This window comes from Mastigoproctus giganteus, chromosome 12 (genome assembly GCF_048544385.1).
Source record: "Mastigoproctus giganteus isolate SK-2022 chromosome 12, ASM4854438v1, whole genome shotgun sequence".
Taxonomy (NCBI): Eukaryota; Metazoa; Arthropoda; class Arachnida; order Uropygi; family Thelyphonidae; genus Mastigoproctus; species Mastigoproctus giganteus.
This window is the reverse complement of record NC_143586.1, coordinates 35,907,971-35,927,138: the sequence shown is the minus strand read 5'-3', so window position 1 is coordinate 35,927,138 and position 19,168 is coordinate 35,907,971. Positions and strand designations below refer to the sequence as shown.

Genomic DNA, 19,168 nt, shown 5'->3' with positions numbered 1-19,168 from the left:
TTTTCATGCTACACACAGCGCGATGAAAAAATGATGGCAGTCACTCACCGGAAGACGAAAACTGTTCCCCTCATGATGCGTCTTCTGTACGATTTGTCCTCTATGAACTTTTTGTAGTCCACATCCACCTCCTGGACGTTGTGGAAGGAATCCATGGGCAGGAATCTGTCGCCTATCCTGAGCCTCCACGCCACGGGCTGCAGAGAGGGGGAAGACTCTTAAGGGTTTCGGGGGAGGCCTCCAAATGCACCTCTGCCAAAAACTTGGCGTATTGATTTCACCCGCTATAATTTTAATTGACATGGGCAAGCGGAGGGTGAATAAGCGTTCGGAGACTTTTCTGTATTTTAGAAGTTTGGTCATTTCTGAAGTGTGTGTGTGTGTGGGGTGGCAGTTTATGCTTGTAGAGAACCCACCGAAGAAGCCAGTACTCATCAGATGCAATGGTTTTTAGTATGGTTTTTTGTTGCCGACGTCCACATTTCTGATTCGTAGGTGATGACTGGCTGCAGATACCTATATATGTATTGGAGCGTGTACTCGTGCTATGTGACATGAAGGAAGTGTTTGGCAAGCTGTTGTTGTTGTTGGGTTTTTTTGGCGCAAGAGCTACTTTGGCCATATTGCACCTTGTTTGGCAAGCCATCTGGATCTGCAGACTTTGTTGTGAATGTGTGCAACATGGTGTTTGAAGTTGAGTTTGGGGTCGAATACAACTCCGAGATCTCTGTGCTTGGTTACTGGGGCGATGAAGGTTCCATTGATTTCCAGGTTTAGTTGCATTGGGTTTGATTTAAGTGAAAACACCATTTGTGCTGATTTATTAGGATTTACCTCAAGAGAAAACTGAGCTAGGTATGTAATAAGATTCTTAAGGCTGTTAATGATGGTTTCGGAAGCAGAATCGGGTCGGGCGGTTCTGTGGATCCGATAGAGCAGCTTCAAATCGTCTGCATAACTGATAAATTCCGTTTGCTAGCACAGGAATGGGTGGATTGCAGCCGTAAAGAGGAGCCCAAAAAGAACTCCACCTTGAGGAACACATGCAGACTTTCCTTGTGAATGATTTTTTATTCACAGTCAGGTGAAGGACCCTGGTAATTAGTAGCGACTTCAAGAATTCTAGTGTATTGCCTTTGATCGGGTATCCTTCCTCGCAAAGTCGCAGGAGGGGCCAGACGTCTATGCTGTTGAATGCAAACTGGATATCCAAATAAACAATTGCCATCTCAGCCCTATCTTGCAGAGCCCTCACAATGGTGTTGGTAATGGTGGACCTGCGTTTCAAGGCATAGTGAATAGATGGTGACTCACATGGCTGAATCTGTTTGGTTAGGATTGGAAGAAGGCACTTCTCCATGACTTTGAGGAGACAGGAGGCATTCATTATTGCCTGAATTGTGAAACTGAAGTCGCTCCTTGTGTTTTGGGGATTGGTCGGACAACTCAGTCATGTTGTGAAAAAGACCCATAAAAACTCCTCCCGTCATCGTCGGGATTCAAACTCAAGTTTTTTCCACCCGGTGGGGGGGGGAGGAAGGAGGACATCTGTTCTACCAACTGCGCTACACACGAGTGTCATTTTCATGTAATATGCCGATGTAATTCAGGCATTATAGAAGCAAACTGCTTCTATACTATCTTAGCGTCTGCGCGGTAGCACAGTGGTATCGTCACCGTCCTCCCCACACGAAGTGAAAAAGACTTAGGGTTCGAATCCCGTCGACGACGCAAGTAACTTTAATGGGCATTTTTCATTCCGTGGCTGAGTTAGTCGGTTTCAGGCATAGATAGCAATGTATTTTTCCTCAGAAACTGGTTTTTTTTTTTGTCCAGCAAAACAGGCAAATCGACCAGAGAACACATGCAATTTACAAATACAACACACATATATGGGTAGATGTAATCATTTACGGGTGACCCTAATATCATAATTTTATACCACCTTACAGTCTTCTGCGCATAGCACAATGTTATCGTCACCGTCATCCCCCGATTGGGATGACGGTGACGGGTTCGAATCCCGTCGATGTTGCAAGTAACTTTAATGGGCTTTTTTCTCTCCGTGGCTGAGTTAGTCGGTCTCAAGCCTAGATAGCAAACTTTCCCCCAAGAAACTGGGGTTTTTTTCGTCCAGCAAAAGAAGCAAATCGACCAGAGAACAAGCGCAATTTACAGACAAAATAAATACAGTATATGGCTAGATGTAATCTTTTACGGTTGACTCTAATATCATAATTTTTTTTTATACTACGTTAGAAGTAGGTTCCTTCTATAATTCTTATTGGTCACGAATTTCAGGAAGTCACCACCAATACTCTATAGCCTTGTTGGCATTTGATTGGACAAAAATCGGTCTGATAAGGCTAATTTGTTGTAGTTAGCGATTACAAAAAAAAAAGAAAAAAAGAAAACTGATATTTGTCCCGATTGTAGACATCAGCACCTCTTCATCGTAGAATAATTCTATTCCAGGTGCTATGGCTTACTACATTTTATCGTCGGTTTTAATTTTCTCTCCAACGTAATTTAAGCTATCGCATCACTTTTGTAAAAGCAGAGACATTGAAGTCTAGATGCTCTCTCTCTCTCTCTCTCTCTCTCTCTCTCTCTCTCTCTCTCTCTGGTGGTGCCATCTGTTGTGAAGTAATAGTAGTAGTAGTTGTAGTAATAATGGCAATTGAAGAAAGAAAGCAAGCTTATATAGTTATATAGCATCAGTCAAAAAAAAAAAAAAAAAACCACTTCATCCATCCTCCAAGAATTTGTCTAGTTCTCCCTTGAATTTAATTAACTCATCCATTTCCACAACAACAGATGGAACCCTGTTCCAACAAAGCCTCATTGTCAATGCCTTTAGAGGCATTGTTTTTTGGATATTTATATTCTATTTGTACATTTTCAGTGACTGCAAACTCAATTACTGAATAATGCTATCAGAATCAAAAGTCAGCCCGTGCATCCAGCTTGGGGGTGGGGGTATCTGTTTACTCTAGATGAGGAGAACTTGTAAGCCAGCTATTCATCAATGAATGAGCAATGGCTTGTGCCTTCATTTACTACATGAAAGCTAGTTCTTTCTAAAATAGTCACTACATGTGGTGTTCCACCACTCCTTTTTGTGCTACCGGTACCGTATATTGCTGAGTATAAGTTGACCCTTAGCTTTTAGCTTGCAAATGCGCCCTTAGTCATATATTCTCCATATAAATCGACTCCCTTTTTTCATTCATCCGTCATCCCTTTTTCATTCATCCTTTAATGCGAAAGAATGTCCACCTTATAATTCAGTATATCGCACTTTTTTTTTTTTTTAAGTTTATATTGCGATATTTTAGTATGCTATACTAAAATGTCGTATGCTATAATTTAGCATAAATTATAACTAAAATTTAGTATGTTATACTAAACTGTAAAGAAAGACAATACTTTCTTATGTAGCAAGTCTTGAAAGCAAACCTAGAGACCATAGCTAACGACTTGACTCTTCAAGCTTTCATCATATGGTTAACGACTTCCCCCCACCTTTATTGGATTTGCTTGATTCACTGCTTATAAATCGTAAACTATCGTAATAATCGATGGTACTTTATCAACTCCGTTTATTGTTTCGCAGTGTGTTCCTCAAGGCTCACCCTTGGGTCCGCTTTTCTTAATTGTTTACATTAATGATCTGTCAACTTTATTTCAGTCTGTTAACGTTGAGCGGCCACTCTATGGATGATATTAAACTTTACAAAGTTATCTATTCTTCAAATGACAGCGATGAACTCCAGTCCTGTCTTGACTCCCTCTCATTCTGGCTTAATAAAAAAAAAAAAAAACTTCTTTCTAAACCCATTAAAATGTAAATTATGTCGCTTTCTCTCGAATCGTGCAATTATACCCTTTGTCTTAAGTGATTATTATATTAGAAACTGTCTAACTGCAAGTACTGATACATTCAAGGACATAAACTTTTCTATTCAGATCCGACCTTCATCCTTCTTGCCATGTCGATCACTTAATATCTCAGGCTTCCAAACTTCTTGGCTTAATTAAGCGTTCTTCCTCGATTTTTGAGAGTGACAAAGTTAAAATTCTTCTCTACAAGCAGCTTATACTTTCCATTTATGATTACTATGATATTATTTAGTCCCCGCAACAGGAATATCTTTCTCTTAGACTTGAGCGAATTCAAATCAAATTCATTACATTATTATGCTTTCAAAATCACCTCGCCTTTCACCGTCGAAGCTATGGAACTCTTTGTTGTGGCTTCAGAATCGTTCCTTTTCTCTTCAGACGACAACTCCATGGGTCGCTTTTTCTCTACAATATCATAAACTTTATTATCGATTCTCTATATCTCTTCTTGAACAAATACCTTTCAATACACCCAGCTTGAATTCTTGTTATAAAACTAAATTCTCACTGCCTGTCCCTAGCACTCAACATTTAGTCGTTAATCCTCTGTTCCGTTTCCTTCAGTTATTGAATAATCACAATATTGATTATTGATTTTACACTTAAATCGTCTATGTATAAGAAATTGCTCTTTACTCTGTTTCGTTAAACCTAATTTGTATATATTTTAATACTACTGACTGCTTTGTTTTGAATCCCTGTAATTCTCATCTTTCTCACCATTATCTAGGGTCTGGTTAGAAGTTTGTAAATAAATAAATAAATTGACATCGCTCATTAAAGCGATTATGTATGAGGCTTTGATTATGTAACTGAGCCATTCATTCTTTGGTACTATTGCTAATTCATTTCTCTGTAAACAGTAAGTGTAGTACTGGACAGTTGGCATATTACTCTGGGGTTACTGCTGCCCATATGCAGTACTTTGCATTTGTCAATGTTAAACTTCAGTTGCCACTTCTCATTCCATCTGCCCAACTTTTTTAGATCCTGTTGCAATAGTGTACCGTCCTTACTGTCATTAATAAGCCTACCAACCTTTGTATCGCAGCAAACTTGGAAGTTAAGCCTGATATACCTTCATCAATATCACTGATAAATACAGAAAACAACAATGGGCCAATATGGATCCCTGGGGAACTCCACTAATAACATTGGTCCATGAAGGGCAGTGTCCATTGATTATTACTCTGTCTTCTCCTACTCAACCATCCTTTCATCCATTGTAAGAACTCGCCCTTAATTCCATGCTGCTCCAACTTATACAGTAATCTTCCTTTTTTTTTTTTTTTTTTTTTTTTGTAGTTGTTGGCGCATAGGCTTCTGTGGCCATAATGCACCTCCAAAGGTTTTTGCAGTACTTTGATCCAAGCCCTAGGCGGAAATCGAACCCGCGACCTTTGGGTTGCTAGGCAGGCACTTTACCCACCTGGCTAGCCCAGTCGGTACAGTAGTCTTGCATGTGCAACAATATCAAAAGCTTTCCTAAAATCCAAGTATGTATATGATATCAAAATTATTTTTTGCATCCAGTTCCTTTGTGACCGTATCACAGTAGCTAATCAAATTGGTCAGACAAGACTTCCCCTTAACAAACCCATGTTGTGTCTGAACTATAACTGCAGTCTTATCTAGATGATCCTGCAGTGCTTATTTAACCAGTGACACCATTATTTTCGCGAACTGAAGTTAAACTAACAGGTCTGTAATTATTCATGTCACCCTTCGATCCGCCTTTGGAAATTGGGGATACACTTGCACATCTCCATGTGAATTTCTCCTGAGTCCATGGATGCCCTCATAACCATGGCTCAGGGCCTGCTTAATTCCTTTGCTGCCTCGTTTAATATAACTGGATAGATCCCATCGATCCCAGATGCCTTCCTTATGTTTAACTTCATAAAGTTTACTTGTTAAGTAAATCTGCAGAACTCCTACTCTTAATATTATTATGGCCAACGTGAACAACAATATTACCTTTTGTGCTGTTAAAAGATGATATCTGCTCTACAACGTCATCAAATTTTGCCCATTGCAGACATACCCTAGTCCTATTCCACCTATCTTGCACAAAAAAAAAATAATAAATATGGTATTAGAGTCCCCTGTAAATGATTACATCTACCCATATATTTATTTTGTCTGTAAATTGCGTGTGTTTTCTAGTCGATTTGCCTGTTTGTCGAACACGGGCCTTATCCTTCTTGCAAAATGTATACCCGTCTCCCAGACAATAGAGTCACTGACAATAACTAGCTCCTGTTGAACCAGTGTATTCTGCCTTGAAGATTGCTGCAGTGTTGCGTGATGCACAAGAGTAAACTCTGGCGTTGAGTTGGGCAGCTGAGAGCTTGATGGGTCCCCTATTTAATTCCTTCCAGGTCAGCTACTCGACTCTTCAAACTCTCATAGTCGCCCATCAGAACGCTGAGTTGGCTTCTAATTTCTTGACACTCTCTGCACCTAGCACACACAAAGACATTCTTCTTAGCTAGATCACGTAATGGTCCAGAAATATTCCCAAACATTTTACAAGTTGCTCATTTTTTTTAGGCTCTTATGCATTGGAGAATCGCCCCCTTAGGTTCTTTCACGAGCAGCACTCCTGCTACTTTGTTTCCGTTGTTAAGCTTATAGTAATTATCACAATGTTAAATTAGTTATATTCTTAGCTAAACACAGATATATCCGCAACAAGTGATTTGGAGTTATAAGTTAATTATAATACATAACAAAATTATCCCACTATCGCCAACCTAATTGATTAAACTTAGGGTTACCACTTTACCACAATTAAAAATTTGAATTCTCCTACCACTCACTCTATACTATAACAATTGGGTCAAGGTTCGAACGAAACAACGTAGATTTTATTGTAACCGCAAAATTTCTAGCTAAATTAAAAATAAAAAATAATGATCGTGATTAGGACTCGAACTTTATTTGGCTCTTGGCATCCCTCTCTTCTGCTGCTGCTGGTTGGTAGCCCCTGCTCTACCTTCCCATGGTGGTGGACATGTTTCCAGTTTGCTGATTCCGGGTAACCAACCGACCAATTCAACATAACACTCAACACATATATCTAGCCATTTCTACAGAATCCCGTATCTTCACAGTGAAACGAGGCAGAGTTGAATAACGTTCCAGGTGCCGACCTACACAAATACATACATACATACATAGAGCAGGTCTAGAAGCCACAAAAAAAAAAAAAAAAAAATATTATTTTAGGCCACAGGAATAATTAAATTTATCTTGCTGTGCTATGTGTCATACGTCTGTTAATTGTGTGTGTTCTATGGTCCATTTGTCTGTTTTGCTTTACGAAAAACTTTGCTATCTGCGCCTGAGACCGACTAACTGAGCCACTTAAAGTTCCTCGCGTCATCGACAGGATTCGAATCCGGGCCTTTTCCACCCGGTGCGTGGAGGACTATGACGATACCACTGTGCTACCCACGCAGACTGGGTCTAGATTCCAGAGAAATATTCGTCAGTATGTCAATCACCTTCAGGAGCCTGCCTAGCCTTGGATTCAGTGGTAGAGCAGCTACAGATAAGCACATTCGCTAGTGCGAAACGTTTGGAACGGTGTCGTCCCTGTGGGACGAATTGAGGCGCTGGAGTAGGCGCTTGTGGCCAAAAGCGTGTTCTTCCAAATTGGCTCTGGAAACTTCTTTGCAGGAATAAAAAAATAAAGGTAAACTGCAGCCATTATCAACCCACTGCAGGATGGAAGCCTCCTCAACAATTCACGCTGAGGGAAATGGATCATAATCTGCCACGTTGGTCCAGTGCGGGTTGGCAGATCGACCGTATTTAGCAGTCAGGTTCTTGAACCCCGATCTACTCAAAGAGCGTGTGCTACTGCACTCCCACTCCTGACCACTCGGCTACAGAGGCCTTTTGCAGGAATAATGAATGTCAATTTTGTCAGCCACTATTGGATTCCATTAAAGCTTGTACCAACAGAAGGTGGTAGAAAGATATAATGGAATGGAATTAAAAGCCCTTTTTGCATCTACCTGTGTGTGTGTGCGCGAATCATTTTGGTCACTTGGTGTATACGGTACAACCACATATACCAGAGGTTCCCAAACTTTCTCTGTTCACGGCGCCCGTAGTGTCTTAGTAGTTTATTTTATTTTATTTTTATTTATAATTATTTATTTATTATTATTATTATTTCTAATTTTATTTTATTATTTTTATTTTATTTTATTTATTATTTTTATTTATCTATTTATTTATTATTTATTTATTTTTTTATTTTTTTATTATTTTTATTTATTTATTTATTTATTATTATTATTTTTTAATTTTAATTATTTATTTTAATTATTTTATATATTTTTTAAAATTTTATTTTTATTTATTTATTTTAATTATTTTATATATTTTTTAAAATTTTATTTTTATTTATTTATTTTATTTTTGTTTATTTTTTTATTTTATTTTTATTTATCTTTATTTATTTTTTTTTTTTTGTTGTTTTTAATTTTATTTATTTATTATTTTATTTTATTATTTTATTTTTTTTCTGGCCCTCGGGATTGGGCGACCTGGGTGCGGGGTATTGGCATCCACCTGTATAGCACTACCTCAGGTGGGTGTGGGATTGGTGCCAATTCGCACAATGAGAGTTTTAGTAGACCCAGGTTGGAAACGTGCCTGGGACGGGCGTCAGGAAGCAGTTGCCCAGGGGTAATTGCTTCCTGGTGGTGAGGTGGCCTGAATATAATGTTCAAGCAACCTGTAATATTCATAGAGTACATGTTTAATTATAGTTCTAGGTGGATTTGGACGAGAGTCTTGGGGCCACCATAGAACAGAAACAAAGATGCAGATGAAAATGAAGTGTCTTAGTAATTTTTTCACGGCGCTCCTAGGCCAAAAGAAATACCTAACAGTTCCGTTTATTAAGTAGTTAGGTCCAAACAACTTAATAAACAATGTTGAAACTGTGAACTACCTCGAGCTAGTAGTTCGCCCGGTGTCTGACAGATGTCGAGTATCACTGTGTTTCCCTCGAAATTTTCAAATATCCCGCGGTGCCCCTGCGAGTTCATTGCTACGTCCTGGAGCGCCGCGGCGCGCAGTTTTGGAACCACTGACATATAATATTTGACCACACAGGTATTTGTAGTCGAAAAGACGTAAAAGTAGCAAGGGGGCTTTTTGTTGCCAAGATATTATGTTTATTAAAAAAAAATAAGTTACTCTAAAAAAGATACGAAAAGACTTAAAAGATATGGATATAAATATTTCTAAAGTATAAAATTAAAACATATTCAATTTTAGCAGGTTATGCTACTCTTAGAGTGGAAAATTAAATATGCAGTAAACCCTCGCTAATCCGGTTACAGTTAATCCTGATCGAAATATAAAAAATTCTGTTCACAGTTGAGTAATTTGAAAGACACGGAATTTAGGAAGGCAGATGAGTCACTCTGACTGCGCAGAGAGAGAGAGAGAGAGAGAGAGAGAGAGAGAGAGAGAGAGAGAGAGAGAGATGAAACATACATTACATTGTCTTGCGTGTTCTTCAGTATCGTTGTTGATTCTGTCCGAGTAGGACGGATGTTATTGCTTACATCGCTTCATGTGCGTACTTTTTTATACGTATATATGCACATAAGTTAACATATTTTATATACACTGAGTGGACAGAAATCATGGGATGCCTACCTAGTAACGGGTAAGCCCACCTTTCGCCCGGATAAAGGCACTCACACAGCAAGGCATCGAGTCCATTAGTTCACGAACGCGTTCCACAGGTATTTCCATCCATGCTTGCTGCACTGCTGTCCATAATTCCATCGCATTCCTGGGTGGGGGATCCAAAGCTTGAACGGACCTTTCCGCAACGTTCTAAACATGCTCCACAGGGTTCATGTCTGGTGAACGGGGAGGACATTCTATGGTGGTAAAATCTGCAGAATGCTCTTTGAACCACGTTCTAGTCACCACAACTCTGTGGGGAGGTGCCTTGTCTTGCTGGAAAAGTCCATTGCCCTGTGGGTGCACGTTGGCCATGAAAGGATGCAGATGGTCTGCAAGGATTGACATGTAACCTGAACTGTTCAGAGATGCATCTAGATGTACCAGAGGTCCCAACGTGTGCCAGTTGAACATGCTCCAGACCATCACCCCAGGGGATCACATCTGGTGAGTATGGGAATGGCACACCCAGGGTCCTGAGCTGTATATCATCATTCTTCTCTTTCTTGGTGATTCCCTTTTCTCTCTCTCTCTCTCTCTCTCTCTCTCTCTCTCTCTCTCTCTCTCTCTCTCTCTCTCTCTCTCTCTCAGGGTGGCTCAGAATTTTTTTTTTTTTTTGGTTGGTGCAGCATAAGCCTCAGGCTTCCTTGCACCATATAGCTAATAATAATAATAATAATAATAATTACCGACCCTCCACCTGCCTGAACAGTTCCTTGTTGACATGACGGGTGCATAGCTTCGTGTGGTTTCCGCCAGATACGTACCCTACAGTCTGTTCGAAATAACTGAAAACGGGACTCATCGGACCAGAAGACCAGTTTTCAATCATCCAAAGTCCAGTGCCGATGTTATTTCGCCTATTTGAGGCATAGAGTTCTGTGTAGTAGTGTTAGCAATGGGACTCGGGTGGGTCGGCGGCTCCCACCTATTGCAGCTAATGATCACCTGATGGTCTTGGTGGAGATGTTTGTGGCACCTCCCTCGTTGAAGTGAGCGGCGATTTGTACCACTGTCACTCTCCAGTTGGCTGAAACAATGCGAGACAGACGTAGACGGCCACGTTAATCCACCAGCTTTCTCCCCCCACAGTGATATCCACGATGAGATGTTATCCCGGATACACTCTTGATACCGCCGAACGGGGACAGTGCAATTTCTGTATCGCCTCCGCGATAGAGTAACCCATGCGTCGGGCACCCACTATCATCCATCTTTCAAAGTAGGTTAACTCATGACGTTTATCCATACTGACATCGAATTACCGTCTACGTAAATGCAGTGTACCTATATGCCTGCCAAGCAGCGGGTTCATCCAAAAGCGAGAGGGGTGGCAGCGTCACGTTGCCCCGGAGCCAGGTATTCCTGGAATTCTGTCCTTACAGTGTAATTATGAGTTCTTAAGAATTGAAAAGTGGAATAAAAAGAAAACATGTTACTTTAATTATTATTAACAAGCTCAAAGTGATAGAACAACTCGAAAATGGTGTTCCTAGAAGAAAAAAATTGCTGAATAATTTGGTATTGGCCAATAGACTGTGTCAGATATTAAAAAACATAAAATATCTATAAAGTCGTTTCTGGCAAAATTCGATGTGGGAAGTGATAAAAGCAGTGTATCAAATAGACAGACATTAAAAAAAAAAAGCCAAAAGAAGTGTTGGTGGAAGAAGCAGTATTTAAGTGGTATTCACAGCAACGATCAAGGGGTGTTGCTGTGAATTTTATACATTTATTTTATGTATATACATTTTATACATTTATCAGGTGGCGCCAGCGCCACCTGATAAATGTATAAAATGATAACACATAAATGTATTGTCTTTTTATAGTTTTTATAAAGGCTCTACGGTGATATTTTTTTATTTATTTTCATCAGCACTACCTATATTTTATTTATTAAATTTTCCATTTATTTGTGTTCTAAGTTTTTGTTCTTTTAAGGCTATCTTCTGCTTCACTAATCCTGATGACCTTTCCCCCAATTAATTCGGATTAGCGAGTGCTTACTGTATAAGTATTGAAAGGAATGTTAAGGTGCTTGGCTGAAGTGTTTGCTATCTCCGAATAAGGGCTGTCAGCAGATTCTGAATGTCTTATTTCTGAACGTCGTGCAGTATTTATTCAAGGTTGTTCAAAGATATCTGACGTGTGAATCATTTGTTTAGTAAAATAACACATAGTAATATAACACAACGTGATATTAAATAAACGGAGTGTATTTTGGGTTTCGGGAATTATTATTTGACTGGTAACGGTTACTATGGTTACGTCAGCAAACAAAATGGGATGCGTTTTTCCTATTCTAACAGTGCCCGCTTTGAGATCGTATGTAGTGGTCGGATTAGTAACAATTTATTTTTGTTAACATGATTTGAATTATAGATATGCATTTTGAAAACGGGTTTCCTGAATGACTGAGGCGTTAACAGTTGCATGGGTTTTGCTGCTACACTTGCGAGAATAACGTATTCCTTTGCTTTCGAAATGCAAATTTTTTTATGTTTTGTAAAAATAGAACGCGCAATAAATATCTTATTTTCAATAACCAAGTATGGCATCACCGATGCGTTTGACGAATCTAACGTCCATTCTGAGCCCTGAATAAATAAATACAGCAGTACCCCGCATAGCACCGATAATTGGTACCGAAACTGTTCCGTGTTATACGAAACCGTGCTGATTGAGGTATAATTATAATGGGTTTTAATTGAATGCGTACCAGAGAAACAAATTATAATAAATATATAAACAATTTACACTTGATAGCTAAAAGGATTTGAAAAAAAAAAAATTTGCAAAAATTTATTAATGAAATGGTAAAATCATGAGAGATGAGAAAAAAGCTTTATTGTTTATTTAGGTATTTCAATAATAAAGTCTGGTGAAGTTGTCTCCCTTTTTCCTCAGTGTACAAGTCTTTGTAGCATCAAATCCCATCTTGTAAAATTTGCTATATCTTGATGCTACTTGATGTTCAGCATTCGGATCGCCATTCACAATCGCCTCGCAGGCCATGTCAAACCGCCACCCTGAAAAACTTTCTCCAGTTCTTCTGTTGAAAATTCTTTGGTGTCACTTCAGTGTTATCCAATTCAGAATTGTTTTCTTCTTCGTCATATGCAGTTTGCTCATCAATTTCAAGGAGTTGCATCATCTAAGTCACTTGCATGTGAGTCACTGCAGTCACGTACGTTGGCAGTTTCCAAATTTTCGAATTGCAAGTCTTTTCCAATCTTCACAATGTCTTTGGCAGTTGTCTGAACTTGCAATTCAAAACCAGTAAGCAAAATGGGGCGAAACATGCTGCCAAACAGAACACAAGTTGTTGGCAGCGATTTCTAGCCAAGATGCAGATATGTTTTCGATCGTATTTAAAGGGAAAAAAATAAATTTTGGAATCAAAAGTTTGAAAGCTATCACGTCAGGATGGAATTAAGAATACTGAACACTGTTGTCACGTTGCCTCTGACTGCCTAGAGAGGGAGCTATTGGTGCATGTAAGACAATAGAGTAGGCACCACAGGATATATGTACTAGAGTACATGTGTAGGCTATTGAATTTGTTTTAATATGTACAGTAAATGTTTGACTTAAACTTAATTGAAAACCGTGTTATAGTGAAACCCATGCTGTTTGTAGCTGTGCCAAGCGAGGTATTGTATATACACTTTAAAATCCAGCACCATTGTGGATTGAGAGGTGCTGGATTTTAGAGAAGTATATCTAGTGGTTGAGCAGTTTTAGAGTGGAACATGTTAATGAATATTAAGCAAAACTTCTTTTCATCTGTAAAGATTTATAATGACCACCTTGACCTTGCATCTGATTTAGGGGTCAGCAGGAGTTAAACTGCGTGGATAATGCAATGGTCTTATTTCTCACAGCAGCCAAACTTTTGTAATGAGTTGCCCTAGTATTGCACTACTATCAACAGATAAATTAATTTTATCTTTAAACTTTAAAAATTAATTTTATATACTGTATGTCAGCTCACGTTGAACAACTTCTCTACAACTGTTTTTGTCAGTTTGTCATCACTAGAGACCACCTGCTATCTGATGAGAGATCAATAAGTCCAGAAATAGGCTATTATAGTAATAGTCTCATTTTTTAATGAATGGCCAACAGTGCTAAACTAAGGTATTTTTGCCCCCCAGACAGAAAGATTTTTGCCGCCTCCTTTACTAAGGATATATATATATATATATATATATGTGGAATATGAAAACAAAGATGTGGAAAAACAGGAAAAATAAGGAAAAACAAGGAAAAAACAGTACGTACACCTGAATGCGCAAAGCAGCAAAACAGGATACATGTATATAAATAAGATAAAATATAGAAAATAAAATAAAAATAGATGGAGAAGTTATTAAACACAGAATGCCGAACCTAGTTGAAGAAAAAAAAGAGAAAAAGAATGTTAAGATCCTATAAAAAAAAAAAAAAATAAAATAAAATAAAATAAAATAAAAAATAATAATAATTATTAAGTAGAATTAAATCCGAATTAATGCCGAATTAACAGGCCAATTATATGTACAAAAGCTGAAAGAAAAAGAGGGAGGGTGATAGAGATAAAAATTATAAAATAAAAATTAAAAATTAAAAATTAAAAATTAAAAATTAAAAATTGGTACATAGATCAGGTATTTCATCAGGGGGCTACACCTGATCATGTACCAAACACTGTGTTTCTATGCAAACTCATGCTGATGGAGAAGCTGAAGAAATGAAAAGGAAATAAAAAAAAATAAATAAAAAAAAAAAAAAAAAAAAAAATAAATAAATAAAAAAATAAGAAATTTTTTATATATCTCCATAAACATGAGTGAGGTAGCCCCAACGCAGTGTATTTAGATTAATAAATTAAGTAACGTAGTGTAACCGCAAATGCAGTGTATTTAGATTAATAAATTAAGTAACGTAGTGTAACCGCAGTGTATTTAGATTAAAAATTAAGAAAATTGAGTAACGCAAACGCAGTGTATTTAGATTAAAAAATTACGTAACGCAGTGTATTTGGAAATAAATTGAGTCGATAGTATGTAATAAATAAATAAATAACAAGGTAGCGGTATAGAAAAAGGAAGCAATGCAAGGTAGGGGAGGGAAAAGAAGTTAAAAATACAGAGGCGAAGATAGTGAGAATGAGGAAAGTGAGAATGTCCGAATCACCCTCGTATTACACTAATAGTTCAACGGACGGAAAGACGAAGAGTAGAAAGTAGAAAGAAGTAAAGCGAAGGAAAAGAGTTTAAAGGATACTAGGCAAGCTGGGGATGTAAGTACCCAACCTCATAGAGAGGGCCTTGGCTGTGAGAGTGTTAGTAGAAGTGGAAATTAATACCGCTAGCTTGTATTGTATATTTTACGAAATAAAATAAAATAAAAAATATGAAAAGGAAGAAAATTAAATACCTATGATAGTTGGCAGAAACGAGTTGAGTGAAATATAATTAAGAAATGACAATAAAATATGCGATCATGATTAATAAGGTACAATTACGCGAATATGATTAATAAGAATGGAATGCAAACAGAGGGAAAACTATGACAACGATGGTGGAGTTGCTCAGAAGAGAAGAACTATGGGAGCCCTCTGTGGTCAAAATAAAATAGAGAAAATAAGATTGGACATAAGTAATTATTGATATTAAATTACGAAAATGAAAAGAAAACTTAGGAAGTGAAAGAACACGAACATCGTTCTAATAGAAGTTATAATAGAAGTCATTATGTGTGATCACTTTCCAAGTGGTGGAAATACCACCATTCAAATGTACAACTATACAACTATACAAGTATCGAATTAACCCTAATCAAGGTGGAACATGGTGAAACCGAATTTTTCTTTAATGAAATCAGAGAGATTTTTTATAATAAAATTTAAGAAATTAATAGGAATGTCATTATTGCGAAGTTTGGTATAGAGATCATTCAAAGCACCAGCGAAAAGTGATTGATTGCTACTAATATTAGCTAAACGGATAATTTGTGTGTAGATTATATTTTTATGAACCTTAATCGAAATATTCGAGTTCCAATTTGTTAAATAGATAATATTAAAATTAAATTCGCTTCTTTTGTCAAATAGTTCTAAATTATGACGAAGAGGAGGTCTATTTAAAGTAATACTTAAATCCAAAAAATTTGCATGCTGGTTGCCAAAGTTTTCTTTATTGAGAGTGAGTTCAGTTGGATATATGGATTTAGCAATATTTTCAAAATGAATGTTGAGAATAAGAATGTCATCAACATAGCGGAATGCATAAAAATTAAGGTTCGGGTTGTTATCAATAAATAGATGTTCGTAATAATGGAGAAATAGATTAGATACTATGCTAGAAATTTGTGAACCCATGGGAACTCCTATGGATTGTTTATAAGCATATTTACCATCGTGGATGTAATTGTTTAGGATACAGAGGTTGATGTAGTTATTCCAAGTAACCTCATCTGTTGATATAACGTTTTTGTATTTGAGGAACAATTGATGAAGTACATTAACAATTAGGTGATGCGGTAAGGAGGTAAATAAGTTGGTGAAGTCATATGTTTCAATACTAAATATGCTGGAATATGCATTGGAATTAAAAATTTTAATAATACTGTGGTTGTTGTTAATGATCCAAGTGGTAGGGATATTAATAAGGATAGTAGTTAACAATTTGAAAAATTGTTTACCTGGATGATAACAGCCACTTTTTTTGGCACTAGTGATGAATCTGAAGCCAACTGGATGTTTATGGAATTTGGCTATCATATACAAGAAAGGCAAAGTAGAATTGCGAATTTTGGTATGCAATTTTTTATGCAAAGCTATAATTTTTTTGATGATGGTATTAATGCCGAGATTACAGCGTGAAAAGGTGGAACTACTTTCTACTTCATTTTTGAGGGTGGTGTAATAAAATTGCTTGCAGAAGATAGCAAAGTTATTAGAAGCCTTATCTACCGGAGTGATGATAAATTTTTGTTGTAAATCTGAGATGGCTTTTTTCAGGTTAAAATACTTGGTATGCGAATTATTATAAAGGTAGTAAGTTTTAGAAATAATTTTTTTAATGTCTTGAAATGTGACATTTATCCAATTATAGAAAGCTTCGTGTGGTATTGTATATTTATATGCTAACTTGTTGCAAAAATTCAAGATATTCAGATAAATATCTTTATATATATTATTGAGGTTGGCCTTATGGACTGGTCTGAATTTAAAACCTTTTTCCATAGCGGACTTTAGTGGAATGTTGTTAATAATGTCCAGGTTACCAGTAATAATATGTTTATGATATTGATCAACGTAAGGAGCATATATGGGATCATCACAGTGACATGGAAGATCTAAAGCATGTAAGTTGCCTAAATTAGTAGCTAGAGTTTTATAATTACAAATTTTAAGTCCAATAGGAGATTCATAGTTGAAGCAGTGATGGATCTTGAACTTGAAATTATTATAAAATGGGAGAAAATTATTATGATTATTAAGTAAATAATGCCAAGGAATTTTATCGAACCAACTATGAGTAAATTTAATAGTACAGTATTCATTACTGTATGTAGTAATGCGACCTAGTCTAAAGAGAGAGATGTCTAAAATAATATGCTTAAGTTGAATATTTTTACATTTAAAATTGCTAATAAATAAAGTTAAGGCTTTTAGTATAGAGTTTTTAATATTAAAGAGAAAAAGAGAAATGTTGTGTACGTCAAGAATGGTATTGTCCCAGGAGCTAATAATATTACGAAAATTGTGCCGAATATGCCTATGATGACGATTTGATTTATTTCCACGTTTGTATCTACGCTTATTGTTATTGAAGAAATGACTAAGATGGAATAAATTGTAAATGCAGTGGCTGGTGTTTAAACAACCATTGCTTAAAAGAGTTTTGTTAAAAAATCTATTGTTTAGGCCGTAGGGATATAAAGATTTATAAGTGCACATAAATAGATTCTCATAATAATCACGAAGAACGTTGTCATTGATAATGGCAAGTATTTTAATTTTAACGTTGTTGAAGCCATGGTGGTGAAAATGGAAAAGTTCTATTTCAGTATCTAAAATGTTATCAAGTAAAAGATTTTTACTTTTGGATCTGTGCCCATTGATTCTAATATTAAGAGAATTTGTGGTTTGTCCTACGTATTTAACATTGCAAATATTGCATGTGAGCAAATATATGACATTTTTAGTTTTACAAAAAGGAGGATAAACAGAGTTAGATTTGGATTCGGAGTTATCCATCATGGGACAAGTGAGACATCGTTTATCTAAACATTTTTGAAAAAATAAATTTTGGTTTAAAATATGTGTAATGTACTCAGGTTGGTTAGGGTTAGGGGAACGATTCTCCTGTTTAATATTTAACACTACATCCTCAGGAGTGGGATGTAGCGCAACACGTTTTCTAGCTGAACTAGGGGCAACACAGTGCTGACTCGCCGTATTGTTTAAAGAGACGTAGTGCATGACAAGTGGGGTAAAAATTAAATACGGCAAATTGTGTTAGCAACGAATCCATCTAAAGGGAAGGAGTGGGGGTTGCATTTAAAAGTAAGGAGTTGCATTTAAAAGTAACTTTTAAATGCAACCCCCACTCCTTACTTTTAAATGCAACCCCCACTCCTTCCCTTTAGATGGATTCGTTGCTAACACAATTTGCCGTATTTAATTTTTACCCCACATCCATCTAAAGGGAAGGAGTGGGGGTTGCATTTAAAAGTAAGGAGTTGCATTTAAAAGTAACTTTTAAATGCAACCCCCACTCCTTACTTTTAAATGCAACCCCCACTCCTTCCCTTTAGATGGATTCGTTGCTAACACAATTTGCCGTATTTAATTTTTACCCCACTTGTCATGCACTACGTCTCTTTAAACAATACGGCGAGTCAGCACTGTGTTGCCCCTAGTTCAGCTAGAAAACGTGTTGCGCTACATCCCACTCCTGAGGATGTAGTGTTAAATATTAAACAGGAGAATCGTTCCCCTAACCCTAACCAACCTGAGTACATTACACATATTTTAAACCAAAATTTATTTTTTCAAAAATGTTTAGATAAACGATGTCTCACTTGTCCCATGATGGATAACTCCGAATCCAAATCTAACTCTGTTTATCCTCCTTTTTGTAAAACTAAAAATGTCATATATTTGCTCACATGCAATATTTGCAATGTTAAATACGTAGGACAAACCACAAATTCTCTTAATATTAGAATCAATGGGCACAGATCCAAAAGTAAAAATCTTTTACTTGATAACATTTTAGATACTGAAATAGAACTTTTCCATTTTCACCACCATGGCTTCAACAACGTTAAAATTAAAATACTTGCCATTATCAATGACAACGTTCTTCGTGATTATTATGAGAATCTATTTATGTGCACTTATAAATCTTTATATCCCTACGGCCTAAACAATAGATTTTTTAACAAAACTCTTTTAAGCAATGGTTGTTTAAACACCAGCCACTGCATTTACAATTTATTCCATCTTAGTCATTTCTTCAATAACAATAAGCGTAGATACAAA

General features: G+C 36.8%; 1 protein-coding gene across 3 annotated transcripts in view; it reads left to right on the top strand.

Annotated features, from left to right (window-relative positions):
* Positions 1 to 11,674: 11,674 nt before the first annotated feature.
* LOC150076880 (retinol dehydrogenase 12-like) overlaps positions 11,675 to 19,168 on the top strand; it is an 80,842-nt gene continuing 73,348 nt past the window's right edge. Inside the window, exon 1 of one of the 3 annotated variants that reach the window (XM_090385661.1) lies at positions 11,675 to 11,756. Coding sequence is in view for 1 of the 3 variants with exons in the window: in XM_090385659.1 (XP_090241785.1) it covers positions 11,917 to 11,955 (39 nt within the window). In the remaining 2 variants the exon portion in view is untranslated. Of the gene's footprint in view, positions 11,777 to 11,852; positions 11,956 to 19,168 lie in introns of those variants that run through there. The other 2 variants (XM_090385662.1, XM_090385659.1) reach the window with 2 other exon arrangements.